The sequence below is a fragment of the Puntigrus tetrazona genome, chromosome 7, assembly GCF_018831695.1.
Source record: "Puntigrus tetrazona isolate hp1 chromosome 7, ASM1883169v1, whole genome shotgun sequence".
Classification (NCBI taxonomy): domain Eukaryota; kingdom Metazoa; phylum Chordata; class Actinopteri; order Cypriniformes; family Cyprinidae; genus Puntigrus; species Puntigrus tetrazona.
Genome location: NC_056705.1, coordinates 26,782,834 through 26,806,785, shown reverse-complemented (window position 1 = coordinate 26,806,785; position 23,952 = coordinate 26,782,834). Strand labels below are relative to the sequence as shown.

At 37.9% G+C, this 23,952-nt stretch overlaps 1 protein-coding gene across 1 annotated transcript in view; it reads left to right on the top strand.

The window, feature by feature from the left end:
- Positions 1-23,952, top strand: part of si:ch211-186j3.6 (neural-cadherin) — a 188,290-nt gene that overhangs the window by 150,465 nt on the left and 13,873 nt on the right. The window contains exons 23-28 of the mRNA XM_043244155.1: positions 2,146-2,360; positions 12,381-12,508; positions 14,152-14,279; positions 14,666-14,789; positions 17,763-17,943; positions 18,349-18,515. Of these exons, the coding sequence (XP_043100090.1) occupies positions 2,146-2,360; positions 12,381-12,508; positions 14,152-14,279; positions 14,666-14,789; positions 17,763-17,943; positions 18,349-18,515 (943 nt within the window). The remainder of the gene's footprint in view (positions 1-2,145; positions 2,361-12,380; positions 12,509-14,151; positions 14,280-14,665; positions 14,790-17,762; positions 17,944-18,348; positions 18,516-23,952) is intronic.

The window sequence follows — 23,952 nt, the reverse complement described above, 5'->3', positions numbered from 1 at the left end:
TCATCAATGACAGAATTGTTTTATTGTTAACTATTTCTTTAAGATTTGTGTAGTACTTGTCGTGTTATAATTTTTCCTAATGTTCATAGAAATTTGGGTAACACTTTATTTTGATGGTCCCTTATGAACATTCTGTTGACAATAAGTAACTTTGCACCTACACGTCAACTAACTTTCATTAGAGAATAAGTATACTGTTTGATATTTATCTGTTAACTTTTTATTGTGATGATCTACCAACAGACATTTAACTGGTACCTAACACCTCTACTAATATTCTACTAACACTCTAATGAGAGTTAGCTGACATGTAGGTGTGAAGTTGCTTATCAAAATAAAGTGAAACCGAAAATTGTTTTACGGATAATGATTCAATTATGATAATGAGGGATCTATAGTCTTTGAGGTCCATCCTACATTGTCTGAAGGGGATGCAGGCAGTGTTCAGTGAACCGTACCTCTCTGTCTGGCTGGTATAGACTGTATTTGACAGGTTGCATCACTCAGTAGCAAAGATGAAGTGGGAGTGGGATACACAGCTTTGAGAAAAATCAAATATGTATGTTTGGCTAACCTGGGTCTTTGGTCTAGAATTAATAGGATAGTTCAGTCAGAAATGAAAATTGTCGTCATTTACTCACCCTCATGTCATTCAAAGCCTGTATGGCTTGCTTTATTTTACGAAAAGTCAGTGCTGTCCAATGTTGTTTGGAGCCCCAATGGCATTCTTTTTTGTTTTTCCGAAACACAAGTCATAATATAACAAGTCATATAGATAGTCAGGGTGAGTAAACAATGACTGATAAGAAAGAAGTATCCATTAAAGAAAGCGTTCTGCATGGAAAACTATTCCAAAATATATGGGCCATATAGGCAAAAGGTTATACTTCCTTTTCTGAAACGGGATTTAAAATATGCAAAAACAATTACTTGGCAATGACTAATTATCGGTCCGTCTTTCTGTGTGTCTATGTATCGATTTATCTATCTACAGTATCTAATGGAAAGTAAGATTAATTGATTCACATCAGTGCATCGGCATAAAAGTTAACAAGTATTTGATAAATAAATATATATATATTTATTAGTGGATGTGCTATATTTGTTTAATTTAGAAAGTGACCAATAATTTGTGATCTGCATTTTATAGCGATTTGTACTATTATGCTAAGTTTAATAGCAATTAGAAGCTATTTACATTGTTAAAATAGCAGGATTTTTATTGCAAATAGTGGCAATTATCTGCAACTCAGTATTGTAGTACATTATAACTGTACACTATACAATAATAACTTATTGAATGTATTTTTTTTTCATTCAAATTATCAAATCGATACCCACTTTTTGGGACAATAAAGCCCTTCCACATGTCTACTGCACACATTTTATCATCTGCGCCACTGGAGATGACAACAGGTTACTGGCTTTTGTGCTGTTGACTAACCCAATCACACTTTAGTGGGTGGAGTTAATGTAAATAGCCTGTGCCAACAAGGTGTTTTATATGTAGATTGATTTCTCCTCTTTCATCACTATAGCTGCTACGTGAATATGACATATCACTACAGTATGGAAACTAAAGCGCGTCCTGAGAGTCACATAGAATATAGATTAACACTGGTCTCTGTCTGAACCAATGCAATAAAGGCAAACTGTGCCATATTAAAATGTAAAACATATATTTTTTTCCATTGCACCATTTTGCATTGTGTTAAATACAATTGAAATCAGATCACATTGCATTGTAATGGGGTGAATTATATTGCATCACACCAGTAGCTGCTTCATATGTAATGTATTGTATTGTTGGATATGAATCAAGATGTGTATCACATCGGCCACAATTATGGAGATCTACATCCCTAATCTATCTGTATATCTCTTATCTTGTCTATTTAAAAGCTCTTTGAATTACCACTGTTTCTTAAATGTGCTACGGTATGAATAAAAGAGAGTAACCTACATTTTTAAATGAAATCTTCCTGGTTCTGTCTCAGTATCTGACTACCACAAACATTTTTTTTCTCTGTCTTTTGGGTCGAGGTCAGTCAAGTAGTATACAAATGTGTACAAATTATGTGTACGAAACCCGAAACTCATACTGTTTTTAATAAGAGCTTTTGATTTCCTGTGTGCATACCATAGATGCCAGTGCCCTGCTCAGTTTGAGGGACCCGAGTGCCAGCAGACAAAACACAGTTTCCATGGCAACGGCTATGCTTGGTTTCCTCCTATAAGGCCATGCTTCGAGAGCCACCTCTCGCTGGAGTTCATCACAGAGGTGGCAGATGGCTTGCTGCTCTACAGCGGACCCCTCTCCCAGCTTCAGCCGTGGGAGCCGGAGGACTTCATGGCCATAGGTAACCTACACACACCCTCACCACAGGTTGAGAGGCGAAGGAAGGGTTTTGCGAATGCACAGGCAGAACACGGCTTCAGTTTCCATATCATTCTTTCATATCACAAGCTGAACCTCTGGCACATCTTCTCTCATCTCCCAGCAGGGCTACATATAGAGAGAGGGGAATGAAAAAAGGGGTGATAATATGTTTATTTTAGACAGAAAGAGATGAAGAGACTCCTTTGCGTCTCTCCAGCAGGATTTAGTGTTTCTAATAAAAAAAGTTTTATTGCTGTAACATTTTCTTACTCGGGGGAGATCTACTATCATCTAACAACCTAAACACAGAGAAGAAGATAAAAATACCACATTATTTCTGTTGGTTTGTGCATGTGTGTCATAAATCCCGCAGTATTGCCGCACCGGTGGCTTGTGTGTGCATCCGTATTAGCTCATTAGGGGTTAACGAAGGCACTCATTATATCAGTAAAGGCTTATTTGTCATTCATCTGGGAGAATGATTACAATAGGGTATACACATTTAGAGCTTTAATGAACTCACAGATCTGCCTACGTGCCGAGCATACGTTCATAAGAGAGCGTGTGCTCTTGATCGGTTTACTGATGTGTTGGAAAATGTGGATAAGTAACAGAAAAGACCGTATGCGAGTATAATCAGTGTAGGGTAAGATGGAGAACATATGGAGATGACGAGAGAGGGACGGATGGCAGACAGCAGATCTGAGGTGAGAAAGAGAGAGTGACAGGGAGTGAAAGATGAAGATTAAGCGAAGGGTACAACTGTGGACAGGGTTTCATGGTGGCTTCCAAAACAAACAGTGTGAAGTGGTGGAGATCTGCCTGAGCTTCAGTTTCAGGTCAGTATAAGGGTGAGAGTGATAGTCGTAGCGCTTTTTTTAATCGTGGCAGAGCTGCTGCTCAGCCAGGGATCTCTGAATATCTGTCATAACTGGTCCCTGATCCCATTGACTAGACTAGATGAATGATGACACACAGTCTTACACCATGTTTACACCGGCTGTGAGCTGCGCAATGCGGCACGACAAAAGCTAACAGAAGCAAATACGTGTTTCTGTCACTAGATGTGAAGCCACGAGATGAGTAGCCAGTAGTAAACTAATCCCCCATTGTATTTATGATTTATTGCAAACCGTTGCGCTAATTGTGGTATAAGAGACAAAACGGTCTCTTTGCAACTGTTGCTTTGCCGTGTATAGTGTCGACACGGTGTTAAAAATAAGTGTGTAAGAAGTGTTTTCATTACAATGCAGTAGAAGAAGAGTTATGGGATTCCCAGAGGATCTTTCTGTGAACAATTAGGGAATCTTTTTGTGAAGAATATTTTAACCTGTCGAGGTGCTAGATCCATGCCCTCAGGCTCAGTGTCAGGCCCAGTGACCCAGTGTTTACCTTTTTGTTTACATTCACTATATAGCCAACTGCTCACAAGTGGTATGAATGTTGACAAATTATATATCATCGCCTTGGAATTCTGAGGTTCCATCTGACATTTTTGTCAAAATGGATTCACATTTCCTTATTCTGTGACATCTTATTTGCATAATGTGATGTTTCTTTGCACTGTGTACATTTTATAGCCTTTTTTTTAGGAAACGAAAGGGGTACTATCTACACAAGTTTATGGAAGCCAAAAACATTGAAGCTCAATATTTCAAAACTGCTCCGAATGCAGATAAAACTTTACAATTCCAAGACGACGATATGTTTTTGGAAGGTGTTTTGGTTTAGAGTGACTATCCAGTCTCTGTTTTTATGATAGAAATGCTCCAGCCAGAAGAGCAAAATCAAAACAAGATTATATACATTCATCATAAATCAATGATTTCAGGGTTAATCTATTCCGTCACACTTGGGTAAATAGTTACAGTCGAGCACTCTGAACAACATCTAAGTTTTCTCCAAATTGTTAAATCTATGAAACTATGCTATTTTATCCACAAATTTATGTCAGAATTCTTCTAAACGATCTGGCGTTCATCATCGTTCTTCACAGAATTATGCAGTCTCAGCACATGTTGTAAAACTCTATATTATCATATACATTAGGCTGTCAACAAATGAGCCTGCCTCCTAAGTTTATTTTTCAAAATAGCTCAGTAGTTTTACTCATAGTATCCATCCATCTGAGATCTATCATATTTTGTGACATTTTGAAATGCATAGCCTATCATTCACTGTGTACTCAGCCAGCCAGGGCCTTTGTGGTGAGATACTGACAGACAACATTTTTAGTAAATACGATTCCAACATGTGCGGGATGTTACTGCCCAGGCACTGGACATTATGTTGTTTTATGGTCTTATGTGCAGCTGCCTAGTCCATTCAGAGTTTCCACCTGACATATATGTTCCTGCGAATGTATGTGTTGAGTCAAAAGATGTTTTTTGATGTTTTTTTGAATAGACTAAACACTGTCTGCTGCATGAAATACTGGCCATTACTGTAGGATTGGGTATGTATGGAAAAAGATTGTTTTTGAAGGCTGATTGCTGTCTGAATCAATTTAGCGTTGGTTTATGTAGCAGTTTTAACAGTATGAAATAGTTTGTGCTCCAAGTGGCTGCTTTTCGTAAAGGCTACAGCAGGTTAATAATCTGAAGAACATTTTTCTTTTATTAAGAACCATTTCTTCATAGATAATAAAGTCTCTTCACCTGAATTACCTTTATTTTAAGTATAACCATGTAATCTTCTTACAAACAAATTTTCCACAACATGTTTTTGAGTGACAGTTGAGTTTAATCCTAATTTATTTACATTTATAAAAGTAGTTTAACCAAAAATTCAAATTCTGTCATAATTTATTTACACTTTACACATAATTTTAAATCCTCAAGACTTCTGTTTATTTTTGGAGCACAACTGGTAAAATCGTTTTCTTCTTCTTCCTCTTTTAAAAAACATGATCTGTTCTAAGTTCACAGTTTTCAGGAGCATTACAGTGTTGATTTTTCCACAACTTCTGCTGTAGAAATGTTCTGATTGGATTTAAACTGGGCACTGGCTCCAAACCAGCAGCAGAAAAGGGACAAGAAAGAGAGAGAGAGAGAGAGAGAGAGTGGTTGGATGGGTCTAGAGAGGACATGCAGCAGAGAGGAAATCTGAAAGAGGAGAGATGGAAACAGTCTAGTAGAAAGAGGGAGAGAGAGACAGGAAGAGGAAGAGACAGATTAAATAGATAAAAAAAGTGCAGATTTGAAGGAACTGCTGAGGAGTATCAGTAAGTGGCGCAGCTCAGACATGAATTAAACGGAGAAAGAAGTTCATGTCTGGGTGAGAGACAAAAATGGTGTATGAACGGAAAGGTGGAACGAAGGAAGAAAGCGGGAGACGAATAATGATGAATGGCAGTGCGGAGGACAGCGGAACAAGTGTAGCCACAGTATGAGTCTCCATGCATTAGTCTCTCTCTCTCTCCAGTCCTTCTCGCCTTCACTCTATCAGACCTTATTACTTACTGCTGTTCTTCACCGTGGCCTATTAAACCTTATCATTGGCCTGCTGCCTGCCAGTTTTACGCCTCTGCTCTTCTTATTAAAGACACTCATGACACTGATACTACAATGCAGCTGCATAGTGTACACACACCCAGGGGCCTCCCACACACATCCCCGAGAGCAGCAGATCATGTTGGTGCGTCTGTGCGAGTATTAGTGCTTCTCTGCGTTGGTTACGAAGTACTGAATTATTAATCGCGACCTTTGCAATGAGTCCAAGGTCAAGTAGTATTTGTTTAGCTTTGATTTGAGGTAACAAGAACATTGCTGCCGGTCAGTAATTATTTCCAGTGGGCATTTCAGCTGTAAGAATTTTGACTTTAATTAAAAAAAAAAGTTCAAATTGACAAGAAAAGCCTTTCTTGTCATATTGATGATTCCAATTAAATTTGTGAACAACTTGAGTAAACATGCATTTTCCTTTTAAGCCTTGTGTACAAGGCATGCATATACTTTTGCCTTGGGTGATTCCCACATCAGTCAAAGCGCTTGGGGCATAGCTGCGTACATTATAAAACAAGCGGCAAGCATGAAATTCACGCATGGCGTCTCTATTAAAGAGCATGCCGTCTTTCTTCACCTCTAACATGAATTCATCCTCCTCAACACACTTTTTTCTCATTACAGGCCGGATTCATTTTCTCTAGACAACCTCTGACCTCTTCCTCAATTTATTTTCATTGATGGAAATGGGCACGGATACGTGCTTGAAGGCTTCATGTCACATGGGTCTTATTGGTAGTTACATTCTCTTTTCAAGGTTAGACAAAGATTTGGGGGTGAGCATGTTGAATCAATAGACAAATTAGAATGACAAATCTAATTTATGTGATTAAGGACACTTATTGAATGATAAGTAGTCTCATGAGGTCATTTGCCCATGATTGAATAAACTTATATGTGATGTACATGGACATTCTTTGGCCTTTTTGTGAATTTTTTTTTTTTTTTTTTTTTGTGAAGCATGTAAAGGTAATAATATATCCTAGAAATTATTAATCTAAAATGCACTTTTATCCAAAGCGTTTTTTTTTTTTTTTGGTTTTTCTTTAGAGGCTCTTGATATACATAGACAACATCTAAAACGTGTAAATGAGGAATATATGACCTTGATCTATTCCAATTAATTTATATGTTTTATTTTTCCCATTCTCACACACATACACACAACCGGGTTCAGTTATTTTTTTTTCTTTTAAGAAATAATACAAGGAAACACTGCATTAATCAAAAGTGAGAGTGAAGGCAGTTATAGTTTTTCTCAGTCGCTTTGGTGCCTTTCTCAGATCAGAAATGAAATTTTCAAAACTACTTGATCAACCTCCCCATCATTTAGTCACTTGTGCACTTCATAAAAGCAGTTTCTCATTCTTTTGAACAAATTGTGATTGCTTTGGTAAATTCATGCCACTGATGTACATTTTTCCATGGTTTCAAAAACATTTTCTGTTGCTGATATTACATTGCTCAAAATATATTATATAGTTCTCTGCAATATTCTGACAGTGGATAAACATCCAGAAAATGAGGCTTGGTGGAAGGAAACAGAGAAAGAAGTAGCAGAGACCAAGGACAGAGGCACAAATCAGATGAAATTAGGGCCATTATTGTGGACCATGTTGTTAATCATGACTTTACAATGGCTAAAGGGTGCAGCTAAATATTTGGAGATGGACCATATCCTCAATAATTCATACGTTTCAAAACAGTCTCTTTCAATCAATAACCCACACACAGTAATGTGTAAATTTGTACTTTTGAAATGGATATATGGCATACATGAGATGTGCAGACTTCTGCATTTCAGTACAGTAACTTTCAGATAACTGACAGATTGCAGTGTTATATAGACAAACCGCAGTACAGCTGCCGCTTAATATTCCAAAAAAAAAATTTCTTGAACACTTGACTTAAGTACTGTTTTTTAGCTTTTCCATTACATGAATATATAACATTTTATAATGCATTAAAATAAAAAAATTAAAAAAATCTAAATCAAATGTTCAGCCAGAATGTGTGAGCGAATTTGTGTTTAGTTTCGTTATCAGTTCATGAAATTATAAAAATCTAATGTAATTCATGTATTGCTGTGTTTTTAAAAATATTGTTAATGTTTATGGAACTGTGAGGTGTTTGTGAATGTGTTTATGAGCTCTTGCGCGCGCACACACACACACACACACACACACACACACACACACACACACACACACACACACACTCAGGAGGAGCGTCTGGCAGATGAAAGTGAGCTCAGAGATACAGTTACACCCAGAGTGTGATGTGCACATTACGGTCAATTTACAGAAACCTGCTTCACGGTGAACCCTCTCAGACTCATCATGCCACAGCAGCTCTCAAATATCCCTTTCAACTTACAATATTTCAGCTCATTTCCTGAGCCACTGATGGGAGGGCCACTGGGTGGGGTTTTCAGGGTCCATATGCCACCGGCCCTCCTGTTCGTCCCTCAGGACCTGCAAAGAGAGGCCATTTCTCATGCTTAAAAGGGGAAATGCATTTGGGAGGGGGTCTGTGGGGAGGAGGTCGGCCTCCCTTCATCTTTACTCCCGCTGACAGAGGGATTAATGTGCAGTGATGTCGCAGGGAGACCAGCATGAATTAGGGATGAGGAGCAGAGAGTATAGGCGACCCCCTGTGACTGCAGAGGGATCGTTTCTGAGAGCAAAAACATGTTGCAGCCTAATTACATATACAGATTGTGTTCCCTGAGTATGACATTTACATATAACACGGAAAGTACTGGCCAGCGGTAGAGACCAAACAGAGTGCCCACTTACCCTGCTTTTACTCTCCCTCTCTCTCTTCGTGGTTTTCTTCTGTGTAGTAAGGCTGTGACACACCAAACCGACAACAAAGAACTAGCGGCGAAGAAAGCCGTGCTGCTGCTTCGTCTTGTATGCTTCAGGGCTAAAACTTTGCTCTGCACCAGATAGCACATATGTTTTGCGCTTGTTTGAGAGAAAATAACTGTCTGTATCAGCAGGTGGCAGTAAACTATGTTCAACTGTGAGAAGCAAAACTACTACTGGAAACTACAAACTGGAAACAAAGCAGCGCTTGCTTATTATTTTTAATATGAATCATCATCATAATAATACGTGTATAGCCCTTAATTAGGGAAGGTCCATATGTCATTTTTGAGAGGAATCAACCTGTTTTAAAATGCCTATTATTCAGTTCCAAGTTGAGAAAATGACATGATCTCGAATCTTTCTACACTCCGTGGGATTGTAAAAACTAATTTTATCCCTCACATCCTCATTTTCAGCCGCTTTAAATTCAATATGGCACCTAACCTAATTAAGGAGTAGTGGAATGCTTAGTTAAGATGACGTGAAATTAGTACTATTCTGCGTGTCCTCTTGACTTTCATTTCATGCTGATTTAACATGCTCAGTCAGACCAGAAGCCATGGACAGGGTCCAGACAGAGTGGGACACAACGTAAAAAGTGAGCTGACATTGTGCCTCACTCTTTAGAACTTCTGATAGTCACATCCTCTTTCTGCCTGTGTTATAGAGACACCTTCATTACTTCCTCTCATTTCAGTGCTCTCAAATCAATACCAACCTCAGGCATGTAACTATTCCATCTCTCATTCTTGCTCCTGTTGCCCTTCCTTTCTCAATCCCACTTCATCTGCACTCCACCTAAAATGTCATGTCAGCCGGAGAAGACATGGTCTCACTCTCAGTCGCCAGCGCTTCATGTCTGGGACATTGGTGACAGTGTCTGTGTAGGAGAGCGGTGCTCCATTCTCAGGGGCTTCCCTCTGAAAAGGGCTTCTCAGCCCAGATTACAGCAGCACTGCTCCTCACCCAGCATGTTCGTTGTTATCTCCAGCTCAACACTCTGATCCCATCGGGATTTAGCTTGGAGACAACTACAGAGAAACCAGATGAGAGAGAATTCAATGAGACCATCGGAAACCATCAGGATAGGAACAGTTTAAGAAACTCTGAGGAGTTTATATAGTTATTTTATTCAGCTGTACAAATCGTGGCATGACGTCTCTGTGTAAATATATAAAGGATTTGCAGTAGGTTTATCATTTCAATTTGAGAAATTCCAAATGTCCTTGCTGAGCAGAGAAGGAGGGTTAAAACAATTTGCAAGTTAATATCTACTGTGCAAACAAAATGACACTGTGTATAGGATGAGAATTGATGCAGTTGCCGGATAATTAACACAAGTGCACACACTCACTTTCATCCTTGAGTTGCAAGTTGCTATTTTTTTTCATTCTTGGGAATTACAATTTACATTTACATTTATAGGTATGTATTTTGCAGACACTTTTATCCAAAGTGACTTACATTGCGTTCAAATTCTTGGCATTGCTATTATTGTTATTATTATTATTATTATTATTATTATAAACATTTCATTAATTTACACTGTTCAGGTATAAGTAGTATATTGTATGTGTGTATTGTATATTGTATATATAATTGTGTGTGTGTGTGTGTGTGTGTGTGTGTGTGCTCCCACATGCATATTATTAACTTTTTCGAAATACAATTAATTAATACTTGTTTTTGTTTAGTTTTGTTTTTTGCTCACGAAGGCTGCTTTTTTTGTGAAATAATAATGTGCAATGTAAAATTGTAATAATTAAATAAAAGTTTTCTACTCTATATTTTAAAATGTATTTTGTTCCAGTTATGGCAAAGTTGAATTGCCGGCCATTACTCCAATTACTGCAGTACTTTCATATCAAATAGTGCACTCTGTACTCAAGTACAGCTTAATATCATTTTTTGCAGAATCTGCAATAATTAATTTAAAAAAACTGAACAAAATGTCAGTATATATTCACCCAAAAATATAATATATGATGATTTTGGTTCCAAAACAGCATTTACAAAAATTGTTTCTGCAAAAATCTGTGTTTTCTAGTGGGTATTGAAAAGTAAATGTTTAATTTTACACAAAATATATTAGATAAATATAACATGTTATTCAGTCAGGTTTTCTCCCTTTTCTTCTAAACTGCGACGAACACCAGTCTCCCTTTTCTGCAAAATGTGATACATTCGTTCAAACTAATCACAGTGTCCTATGCTGGTAATGGCGGAATTTTTAATACACATGGCATTCTAGTTTCCTTTGTTGGAATTTTATCTGCTATTTTAACCCAAAGATGCTATGCGAAAATGTTTAACAGGTTTTCATCTTTCCTCTTTCTTGCTAAAGAGAACACATTTTTACTCAAGTTAAGCAAAATGGATTTATAGTGCTTTGGAACCAGACTCTTCACATACACACACACACACACATATATATATATATATATATATATACTGAAGACTGAAATATGTACTTAGCTAACACCTGCGAAGTGCACAGCAATATTATTAACCAGCACTTCTGAGCCATCGTTTCCTCTATTGCTCTGTTTGTTTCTCAGCATGTGCACACCAAACTCCCCCTTAATTGAGACAGTGAGACTAAGTCCCTCAGCACTCATGAGTCGCTTAAACGGGTTAAAACCAGGGAGGATGATGGAAGATATTCACTACCCAAAGCATTCTGTGCAAGAAATAATAGGAGAAATAGAGTGACAGCAAGAATAGAGCACAGATGGACGTCATAAATCAGCCAGTTTTAATGACGGTGTGAAGGAATTAGCCAGGACAATCTGTCTGGAGAGTCAGTCGTTTGATTTGAGCTAATGAAGTGGGTACATGTGTTTTGAGAAGCGTCTAGTGTTACTAAATTGCAGTTCATCTTCCCTCTTATACAGTAGAAAGAAAACACTGTGCCCAGCGAAAGTTCACTTTCACGGTCAGCAGACCACGAGCGTCAGACAGCGTAACACAGCCAAACCGTGAGGAAGCGCTCCTTCTTATTTCTAGAAATGACAAAAGTACAGCATCAAAAGAAGAAATCAAGAGGATGACAAATAAGAAAATAGAGGGAGAATCTGAAGGCATATTGGAAAAGCGGTTTGGAGAAACACAAGACAGATATGTCGGCCAAAGTGGGCACAGAAGGCTTATTTAACAGCAAAGACCCTGCTGACAAATGTGAAATTAGTTGGAGGCGTTTCTTCCCGTATGCTCAGACTCTCAGTCGGACTATACCAAGCTTAAGGGAGTCTTCCTGGCTTCATTAATTTTTAATTTGCCAATCGACTAACTCAGACAAAAAGAAGAACTTTCTGTAATATGTTTTTCCTATTATGCCAGAGGATGATATAATCGTAATTGAGGCAGGCTCTGCAGTGCTTACTTGACCCTGTAATGTGAAACAAAGGGGTAGTTTACGTGATACATTTGTTAGTCACAAAAACCTGCTGTTGTTGAAGCTTATATAATGCTTTCAATAAACGGTTTTCAATGGCGTACATGCTCAAGGTTGAGTCTTTATAACCGTCCTCCACTCCTTCGTAGTTCAATGTTCGTTTTAACCGTCTACCTATCTACCCTTTCTTCTCATCTCTCTCTGTGTCTGTCGCTGTCCTCCTCTCTCAGAACTGATCGACGGCACCCCCACCCTGAAAATTAACCACGGCTCGGGTACATTGGTCCTGCAGTTGCCGGGCAACGTGAACGTAGCGGACAGACGGTGGCACAGACTGGACGTGAGGAGCAACAGCAAAGTAAGTGTTCACCGTTAGCAAGAGACTGACTGCTGAGCCCATCTCTCCCTGCCATCTTCTCCAATAATACACCTCAGCACTTTTGTACAAGTCAAAGTCTTACTTATCTCCTCTGAAATCAACCAAAAGGGACGGTGTAACTGCGGTAGCAGGTGTTAGCCAGGGTTTACTCGATCCCAGACGTTGTTTAGTGCTAATTTGTATTCTGTGTTGCCAGGACTGTTTCAGATTCAGCGGCTCGTCTGTTGCTGCTAGGCTCTGTAGTATCTCTGGCATGTAGTCTTGCCGTGGTGCAATTTGCCTTAGGGTCAGTTTGAAATTGCTTGAAATTATAATGCTTATTGTTCAATAGAAACAATATAGACGCAAACGTCCTGCTGGGTGTGATGAGAACTTTGCAGGTTGGAGCTTTTAGCACCTTGACGTGCTATGCGTTTAATATTACTACGCCTGAGGGTTTAGCCTCTACAGAGAGTGGAGAAAGAGGCTGAAGTGTGTAGAAACAAAACTGCTTTTTTGTTTGTTGCTTCTTCCAGCATTGAAGATCTCAGAGACAAAGAGCTCTTGACTTGCGTTTCTGTGTCAGACCTGCTCCGTAGGCTATGCATCGGATTTCATTTATACTTCTGCTTCGTTGTCCGCATTGACACGCAGTTACACATGTAGACTGCTAGTATGCAGTGTCCGCTGTGTAACCCATAGTATCGGCTAAGGCCAATAAGGAATTGGTTAAAGGAATAGTTCACCTAAAAATGTGAATTCTGCCATCATTTACTGTGGAAGTCAGTGGTGTCCCAAAACAGCCCGGTTACAAACTTTCTTCAGAATATCTTTCTTTGTGTTCGGCAGAATATATAAGATTGGCATTTATGATGTGGAACAGCCCACTGGTAGCAGTTTTCTTCCCATTGGATGCTCATGCTGCTCCTGTCACATTGTGCTGAATGTTTACTGAGGATTTTATGATTGTAAGAGACTGACTTGCTAATAAAAAATAATAAAAAATAGAATACATTTTAGAGTGCATTTTATTTAACAATTATTTAATAATAAATAGGTAGGTTGACTGACCCAGCACCATGTCAAAAAACAAGCCAAAAAGGTTGTTTTTAACTCAACATTTATTTATTTTTTTAATAACAAACCTTATCTGTTTATGGGGTCTCAGTGACCCAAGGACGAAACTTGAAGTATATACCTGACATTGACATTTTTGGATGATACTTAGAACATATTGAAAATATTACGTTATTTCTGTTTGGTGTATCAGAGCACCCAGCTGTAATACATGAATCCGTCCAATGAATTTTTATATTCTACATTTTGCAGTACACACTGTACCTTTTTGCCAATGGATTTCTTTTATTCTATTTTTCAGCAGTGTTTTTGCTGAGGTCAAATTGAACCCAAACAGAAATAACATTAGCAGAATGGATACCAGTCAATAACAAGGTTTTGACCAGAGGAATATTTCACATGTATCAGAAGAGGAATAAAAGTTTATTTAAAAAATGCTACATAAAAAAAAATAAAGTTTTGGACCATGATTTTTAATACGTTACCAATCAATGGTGTTTCATGGACGTCACATTGCTACATTTTTGGGGTGATAAAGGCTTTTTTCACCCACGTTTCTTCTTCAGGAGGTGCGTTTTACACTTGACCGCTGCGCAGGAGCCACTATCATGGAGATGGAGGGAGTGGGCAGCTGGCTAACTACTGAAGACCACACTTCCTGTGAAGTTACTGGCATCACACCAAATATGGACAAGTAAAATCACTTCTTTCATTTCTCATTTCACACCAATGCATAATTGTTTAAAGTGTTAAAAAGTGGCCCTGGTGAACCATTAATGCATGAGTGCTAAAGAAATCATTCTTCTGCCTTGATAGCAGGCCACAGAGGATCAGTCAATGAAACAATCATTACTTCCCTCTTTCTCACTCTACATATAAGACTCATGCCAATTATTGACTCAATTATTTCTTGAAACATTTATAATTACACAAAGGTCTCAATCTAAAAGGTCAAATGAATTATCAGAGTTAATCTCTGTAGTGAGAAATGACCTCTTCATAGCATGCAGCGCATTAGTAAATCATGTGGTAGAGAAGCAAATGTGGCTAGGGTAATGACATCCTCTGATGTGCTTTCAGGCATCTGAATGTGACGCAGGTGCTTCAGCTAGGAGGAGTGAATGAGAACCTGCCGTATATCTACCCGCAACTACAACACAAGCACTTTACTGGCTGTATTCGAAACCTCATCGTGGACAGCAAGGTGAGGAAATGCATGCACATCAGTACTGACATACTATAATATATATAGTCATTATTATTAAGAATTGTAGGAAAAGATTAAAGGTTGCTAAGTGATTTTACTTTCTCTAAACAGATGTAGCTTAGTCATGATCTGTCTGATTCCATCCATCCGTTTATGTACGTTTTTGAAGGTCTTTTAATGGAGACAGAAACAGAAATAACTACTTAATGAAAATTTGCTCACTGTGATTCATTTTGCCAGAACAGGTCACAAATAGATATTTAGATATATAAATATTACTGATACAAGACCAAGCGCATTTCTGTTTGTGGTTTGCTACTGGAGGAGATTTGATTGTAAGCTGTGTACGGCCTAGTTCACACTTTCTCTTTCTAACAAGTGTTATTTGAAGTTAGGTATAATCGACCGTGCCACTGGCTATAGTCTTTTAAGGCGATCTGTGATCTCACCTCATGTTATGTCAAGGTTTGTTATAGCGGATGACTGTATGTTTCTCATTGTAACATCATGACTCAGTTGAAGGTTCTTGAGTCTAAAACACTTAACCAGTGGTTGCCAGACACAAAGAATCAGCAAAGAAGTGTTCACTTAGGCTACTGGGGTTTGCCTGGAGAGCAGGTCATAGACTGTTAAAGGAGGAAGTACAGAGGTAGAAATGCTATTTTAGACTCTCTTCTGCCCACTCTTTTTTTCTCAAACAGTTTACTTCCTTTTGCTCTCTCCCTGTTGTTGACCTGTGAGAATTCTGAGTATGCTTTTTGGTGGCAAATACACAGTGTTATGGGGTGCATGGCAAAGTGGTTTTAAGATTTAAGGATATTATGCCATTTACTGAGCCACTTTGGGAGGTACATGCAGGGAACTACAGTACGTTACTTAAAAGGTCACACAGGTTTGCTCGAGCCGTGAATTCATAAAAGAGAAAGTACAATCCTTTACTAAAACCAGTCTTAAGGAAGAGAATAAACCCAACAACTCTTAAAAACTTACATTGAAAAGGCTGACCTTTCAGAGGTGTCCAAAAAAAAAAAGAAACCATAGTGCAACCATAGCAAATAAAAAAAAATGGGTCATTCAGCTCTTAACTGTGAAAGGGTCATTTTAGAACAAGAAAATCAACTTGTGTTTGGCATCAAACGATGAGACTAATGGTCATATTTTACAAAATGTCCCTTTAAGGCAGTGCTAAAATTCATTCAACTGAAATAAAATTGTAGGGCTTTGTTACACAACAGCATAGACACAACAAAAAGCAATGTTTTGTCAAAAGTTTAGGGTCGTTCGGATTCTTGAACTGAATCAATGAGTCACAAAGCACACCAGCAGTGTACAGGAGATAGTGGAGTGTACTGTGCTAGCATTCATTAGTCTGTACGCGATGACCTTACAGCTAACAATACACTATACAGAATATTTAGAAACTCACTTCCAACGGTTCAAGAAGGAGAGTTTCCAGGAATATGGTACAGGCAGCTGGTAATTTTCTCATTATTACTGCTAATGATGAAATATGCAGAAGGGTCTTGAAATGGTTTTGTGACAATGACCTGCTGGCTGTACATTGTCCTGCGTATTGCATGACTTGATCTTACCAAATAAATGAATATGAAATATAGATATGAAGAATTTTTAGCTTTTATTAGAGAAATGGAAATGAGCACAGCTAACAGGCTTGAGGTGGTCAGTTATAGATTTAACATGGACAAGTATAATTATCCACAGTTAGGACCGTTAAATTATGAAAACTTTGATTGCAAATTGTGTTTTTCACTGTGTGTATGTTGGCTGTTGGTCATGTCATGTATTAAGTGTTTTTAAAAAAATATCTGAAGTATGCTAAAACTGCCTTCGTTTAATCAAATATGGTAAAAACAGTAATACTATGAAATATGACTCCAAATTAAAAAGTCACGCTTTATTTTATGGTCCAGTTCTTGCCATTAAACAAAGTATTAACCATGATAACAATTTTAGCCTCATTAAACTCCTAATTTGCCAGTTATTAATAGTTAGCGAGGTAGTTGTTAAGTTCAGGTATTGGGTAGGATAAAGTTTGTAGATTATGGTCATGCTGAATATATTTTCTATAAGTACTAATAAACAGCCAATATACTAATTCTAAAAATGCTAATGCTAGAAATGCTAGAATGCTAATGCTAGAAGAAAAAAAAACTACTTAGTAATAATGATTGTTACCCTGTTTTCTAATGTAATGTATTAAAAAGAAACCTCTTTATTCAGAAATATTGCTGAATTTCACTGTGGCTTTATTCATTGTACTCTCTGTGTTATTAGTCGTCTGCTGGCCAGGTCATGAGTGGGAAGTGTTAGAAGTTAAATGTTTCCACACAGTGACTCAGTAGACTCTGTAGATTATTTCTCCCTTCATTAGGAAATAAATGACAATAAACTAGCCTGTCTAATATGGAATAATAGTGACAAACAGCAGTTCAGTGGAATTAATGCTTATTTAGCTGCGCTGGTAAATCAGCCGTGCTATCTGTCTGTACAAGGTGCAAGCGGTTCCCGCACAGGGTCAAACTCATGCTGCAAGCACTTCAAAAAACACCCTGTTAGGAAGAGTGGGCATGAATAAATGGGAGTCATCAGATGAAAGGAAAAATTGATCTAATGTGGTGCGTGGTTGTTCTGTTGTGAAGAGAATTTAAGGCCTCAAGGTTTCCCCATTCTGTTAATTCAGAGCGCTGCAGGCCAGCTTTTTTAAGTGGCTGTGGCCTGCCCAGCATGGTAATATTCATTATGGCAGGCTGGATTAAAGGTGAATGCACAAATAAGATAAAACGTACCTTCTCTTTTCATCTCTTATTTTTTCATGGCCTCCCAGTTTGGCCTATCCTGACCATTATTTTCTGCCTTTTTTATACCAGTGTATTCTCTTTTTTTTCCTGCTGCTCTCAGTGTTTTCATGACTTCTGTTAGTCTGTAACCCTGACTTTGATTATCTCTCAGTTTTATGACCTGGGTTCGCCGGCAGACTCCTCTGGCAGTGCTCCGGGATGCCTGATGACGGACAATAGCTGTGTGAACATGGGCTTTCCTTCCTGTGGGACGCGGGGGCGCTGCCACGGAGAGTGGGGTTCCTTCAGCTGTCAGTGCATACCTGGATACAGCGGGCATCAGTGTGAAAAGGGTAATTACTCAGCAGTTGTCCCAAAGTTTTCAAGCCATGTCTGTTTCCACAAGTGGAGTGTGAGAGAGAATGAGTCATCCAAGATAAAGCAGATAAGAAGTCGTTGCTAAAGAGAATGACTGAATGGATGTGAAATCTGTGTGTGTGTGTGTGTGTGAAGGCTTTTCAGTGGGGCATCGAATATCTTTGAATTGCTCTGTGTAGGAGGGATAGTGTTAGCACCCAGGCAGGATTTTCACGCACAGCGAATCTTGGCACAAATCGCATTCAGAAGTGTTATGAATTTGTAGAGCTTCTTTATGTAACACGACTGGAACATCCTGTGATATTCTCACAGTGCGTTTTTCACTGTTTATGCATCCTTTTTTAAGAAATGCATCTGAAGAACACATTTGTGTTTCACAGAGGTCCCAGAGTATTCTTTTGATGGAAGGAGCCACATACACTTTCAGCTGGCCTTTACGCTCCCGGCCAGACACACGCAGGTTCAGGTCCTGGTCCGGACACGTAAACATAGCAGCTCCCTCCTCAGCCTGCTATCCAAAGAACAGAATGAATATCTCAAACTGGAGGTTAGTGCTCTTGAAAGCATCTCTCTTTCACTTTCTCCTGCTTTTCACTTCCCTTGAATATAGCAAATGCATTATCAAGGTTTTCTTTCTGCTGAAGATGTATTATTAGCATGTTTTTGTTTTTTTTTACATCCTTTTGCATCATGTTCTTTTCCAAAGACTCTCATATTTTGCTTAAAAAAATTAAACCTTTGAATGATAAAGTGTGATAAAATTATGATAAAAATGATACATATGACCCGTGCTGGCAAAATGAGTCTGTGACTGTGCATTGGCTAATTCTGAGCTACAGGCAAAAAAATGTCTGTTTTACTGTTCTTCCTATTAAAATGATTATGTTTAGATAAAAAAGGAATACACTACACTTGTTAATATATTATATGATTTTTTTTTTCATTTATTTATAACAACAAAGATAAAATAAACATAATATATCTATGTTGTGATTATTAATCTTGTAATGATTGTTAAAAAAAAGAAGGGGGAAAAAAAAGTAAGTAGTTTAAAAATATTTTTTTTTCTTGAAATTTACTTTGCTGACTTGCTAACATCAAACAGATATAGCTCAGTAATTTTTTTTCAGATTCCAATACACCATATATTCTTATTCATATATTCTGAATGACTTTAATAAAGATTTTAATAGAGAAATGTGCTCATTTTGACTAATTTTGCAAACACAAGTTTTTAAATTACGTCTCGATTCACCAAGACTGCATTTATTTAATCAAAAATATGTCTAATACGAATACATATACACAATACAATGAAAAAAAGTGTTTTCTATTTTAAAATAGCAACAGCCATTACTCCAAGTCTTCACTGTCACATGATTCTTCAGAAATTGTTCTAATGAGCAGATCTGTTCCTCAAGACATTTTTTTATTACTATTATTAGCAAAAATGTTAAAAATGCTTTATTTTGATGAATTGAGAGCTCAAACCTTTGAACACTTTTTCAAGTTGTTTAAATTAACATTGTATTATAAAAAAAGCATGAATTAACTTTGAACAATGTTCTATTCATAAATGAACATTTAACTTTGATATTACACCAGAAATATCGAGCACCCTGCCAAAACCCTCCAAAATGATTTTTTTGTAAATGAAAGTTTTAAATGTCTCCTCTGTTTCCCTACAAATTTATGCCCATGAAATGTCCTTACAACAAATGAGCAATGTCGACCGCCGGCATATAAAGATTATTTGTTCTTGATGTGCTCTGTAATAGCAGCCCATCTGCCAGACCCCTCGAACGTTGTTGCAACAGCGGTGCAATGTGAGAATTTGAATGGAGCAACGAGTTTGTGTTTAATCATAGAGGCATTAGTATGCGTCTCCCGATTTGGCTGATACACTTGCAGAATGCATGCCATCTACCCTCTCACTCCAAGGCTGTCTCATTTTTTCAAGTTTTTTTTTTTTTCCCTCTCAACACCTGCTTTAAGATGATGCAGTCGGATTGCTGATTGCTGCTTTGTTTCTCTCCCTCTTTCTCTTCTCCTTTTCTTCCGTCTCTCTATCTCTTCCATGTAAATAGTAGGTGATTTATCTGTGGCATGAATTAGACGTGTCTGTGAGACAGGCTAGAAGACATTTTATATCCCCTAAAGTGGCAGGATACAGATTTCATTACCTGCTTATATTGTGATTTTTTCGAGGCTTCGCAGCGGTGCAGGAACCGATGCTGCCTTTGTGCCATGTGCGAAAGATTAAAACTTAATCTCCTGCTGTGCTCCTCTCAATTACCTTAGCAATAATGCTAATTGATGTGATGTGCCAATACCCATTTAGCATTGCCTGTTGTGTCTGATTATGACGCATCATCTCACTAAGACATTTTCAGCAAGGTGTTCTTATCATCAGTGGATGAGGAGGAAATGATAGTTTGATCATCTAATTTCTTCTCAAGAGACTTAGCCACAGGTCCATTAGCAGCAGTGGAATATCAATGTAGTCTGTCTGTTTTGTTGTTTTTTTTGTCACACAGTATTTGTCAGTAAGTTTACTGATAGGTGTATTGAGTTGGTTTTATCTGGTGATAATAACCACGACAATATAAAAACATCCCTATAAGCAGCCCAGATGGTTGTATAAAAAAGTATGTGAAATATTTAAATTTTGTGGTATAGAAACTTTAATACACGTCTGACAATTTTACACACCAGTGTTATTGTGGTGATATTTTCACGCCCCTAAACATGACTCTTCACAAATTCAAACTTGATTGGTTGCTTTACCTGTCAGTCAAATAGCCTCTTGGGCAGGCCTTGGTCGAAAGCAGTTCTTCCATCAGACTGAAGGTCTGGCTACCCGAGACTATGTATTATTTATTCAGATATAAAATGTCGTATCATTTCCATCCATTGGGTCTTGCATTTGATGATCACATACAAAAACCTAGATAATTATAAAGAGCTGACCTTGGGGGAAAAGCAAGCAAATTAGATGCTAAGAAAGATGCTTAAAAAAACTCAGTTTGAAATGTCCTGAAAAACAAAGAAACCACCAACAATGTGAGCAACCAACAGCAAACTGATCAGCTGAGAAAACCAACAGTAGGTGATGATAGACAAATCATAAAAGCTGTGAAAAAGAACCCTAAAATATGTGTCTGTAAAATCACCAGCAACCTCCAGAAAGCTGGGGTGATGGTCTCATAATGTAATATCAGCAGAATACTTTGACACAGAATCATAGAGGCTACATAGTAAGATGTACTCAAACCCCAGATCAGTACAAAAAATAGAAGGGACAGATTAGAGCTGGCAAAAAATGCAGAAAGGGAAAAAGGTTTTATGGACAGATGAGACAAAGATTAACCTTATCAAATTGATGAGAAAGCAAAAGTGTGGAGAAAAAAAAGGAATTGCAAAAGATCCTAAGCATACAACCTCATCTGTAAAGCATACTGGAGGTAGTTTAATGGCATGGGCACGGATGGCTGCCCCTGGAACAGGCCCTTTCTAATATATTGATGACTTAATGTATGATGGCAACAATAGAATGAATTTTGAAAAGTACAAAAATATCTTGGCAACCAATGTTCAATAAAATGCCACGAGATTCATCAGAAAGCTCTTCTCAGAAAACACAACACACTGCCAGTTCAATCAAGGAGTTTATCAGGGAAAAGAAATGGAAGGTCTTAGATTAGAAGTCAATATCCAGATTTAAATTCTATTTACCTTGAATTTTACCAGCTAAAGAGGAGACTAAAGGCAGAAACTGAGCATTAAACTGGCTGTATTAACGGCTGGCAGCATTTTAAAAGAATGAGACCAAGAGTCTGGTGGTGTCTACGGGTCGCAGACTCACTGCTGTGATTGCATGCAAGGGATTTGAAACTAAATATTAGCTTTTAAACTTTTATATTTGTTTTAGGTTCAATTGTCCCAATACTATTCAATGCTCATATCATACATGGGGATGAAACTCTAAACGTTTACTTTTTATTTCGTAAAACGTGTTTTGAAACATCCCATAATAAAATATGACATTCCATGCTTTTGTCTCATGTTTATGTTTTAATCATATTTACAGATGGCTCGCCTACACAGCAAACAAAGCAATTTTGTCTTTACTGTGGAGGGCACTGTATATTTGGGAACCCTAGTGAAAAAAATAAGTTCCTGAGGGGGTGAATTAAAATAAGAAATATGTATATTTTTTGTAGTACTTTAGTAGTAATTTTAAAAGGGGTTATATAGCAAGTTTGCTATGAATCTTTACGGGTCGTCATGAAAAGTCTAAAGCCCAGTAATAGTATTAATAGTATTACTATGTTCACAGTGACCAGTTTCTGTGCATGTCCATTTAAATGCTAATTAGCTCTGCTGACTCCGCCACATTTCCTTGAAAAATAAAAGTAATATACTCAGATGTCAGGAGTAAATGACAACTGCTATGTTCATTACTAAATCGCTCACACGTTTTGAATAATGGCAGACTATTTACAGCTCATTTAGGGTGGGTCAAAGCTAAAATGGCATTGTCCATTAATAATTGAGAAGAGAAACTTGCGTATCTTTGCCAAAAACATGTGAACAGCTTGCTCTGAAAAAGTACTTATGATTTGTGGGGATTTAAAAAAGTCATAGGGTGGTTGTGCAAAAACACCACATAATCACACCGATTGATGATGACTCAAAATATGAAAAGGTGATTGAGGTACCCAAGCATACTCAGCTTTATGCACTTAAGATCCAATGATCCGTAAATAAAAGCACCTTAATTCTTAAACATGCAACTGGACAGATGGCTTCACCTGCTGCTCCAGATGATGACATTGATTTCTGGATCATTGGGTAGGGATGAGCGGCATGGAGACACGTTTAACACAAACCAGGGAAGAGAGCGATCATTTATGGGGTAAATCTTCAGGCATGAGGAAAAAGCCCAAAGATTTTCTATGGAGAGATTAAAGTTAATGTTCTTGTTAATTAGTACGCCTTCAGGTTTTAATACCTACCCAGCATAGCAAAGCCTTTTCAAAGACAATCTCGGACTCTAACAATGCGGTTTGATATTACTCTCATGAGCTCTACTGCAGGTGAAACTGAGTAGGTTGTGGGAGAGGAGGAAGGTGCTGAGTTCAAAGAGGTCAACCGTGTTTATTTGTGTAAACTGTTTACAGTTGTTGTTGAAATGTGAGACAGCCTCAGTGCCTTTTGCATCATTGATTAGCCCTGCTTTTTACATCACCACAAAGCCAGGATCCAAAATGGAGGCTGGTAAATTATGCTCTCTGGGACACAAGCAGAAAGACTCTGAAATTAAAATGAAGGTTGGGGCTTTCTTCTGGAGATCGGCCAGCCGCTCTCTGTCTCACAAATAAACACACACTTCATTGTGAATCCTGGCATTTTTTTTCTCCAGGTATGGCGCTATGGCTCGTACCCACATGCTTGTAAAGTAAAACCCCAGCTGAATTTTTGTTTTTAGACTGTTAAAAATAAGGCATTATAGTGAAGGGCTTGTTGGATATTGGATGATCCAAAGTGTGAAACTGCAGGCTTTTATAATGTACTTTGATATTACGCACTTTTTATCCTACAAACCCTCATAAATAATACAACTTTCCTTAGAAACATTTGATTTAGAAGAAGCAATCGGTTAAAGAAGAGCTCACAAAAGGATAGAGAGAGTAAAAGAAAGTCTCACAGCTGACCGCTAGAGAGTCAGTGAGGCAACATAAGAGTATAGTGTCAAGCCTCACTGACACTGTATTAAATTCTCTGCTCCCACTGTCTCCAATTAATGGGCTGATATGTTTAATTCTGTTAGTGCTCTGTCGCTTTATCAGATCCTGACCCATTCTGATGTCTTAAGTCCCCGTTGGGTCTGTTTCATCCCATGCCGAACCTCTCTCTATACTTCAATACCACTATTTTCATAATTTCACAATTGTTCTTTGTCTCCGGCACTATTTTCGACA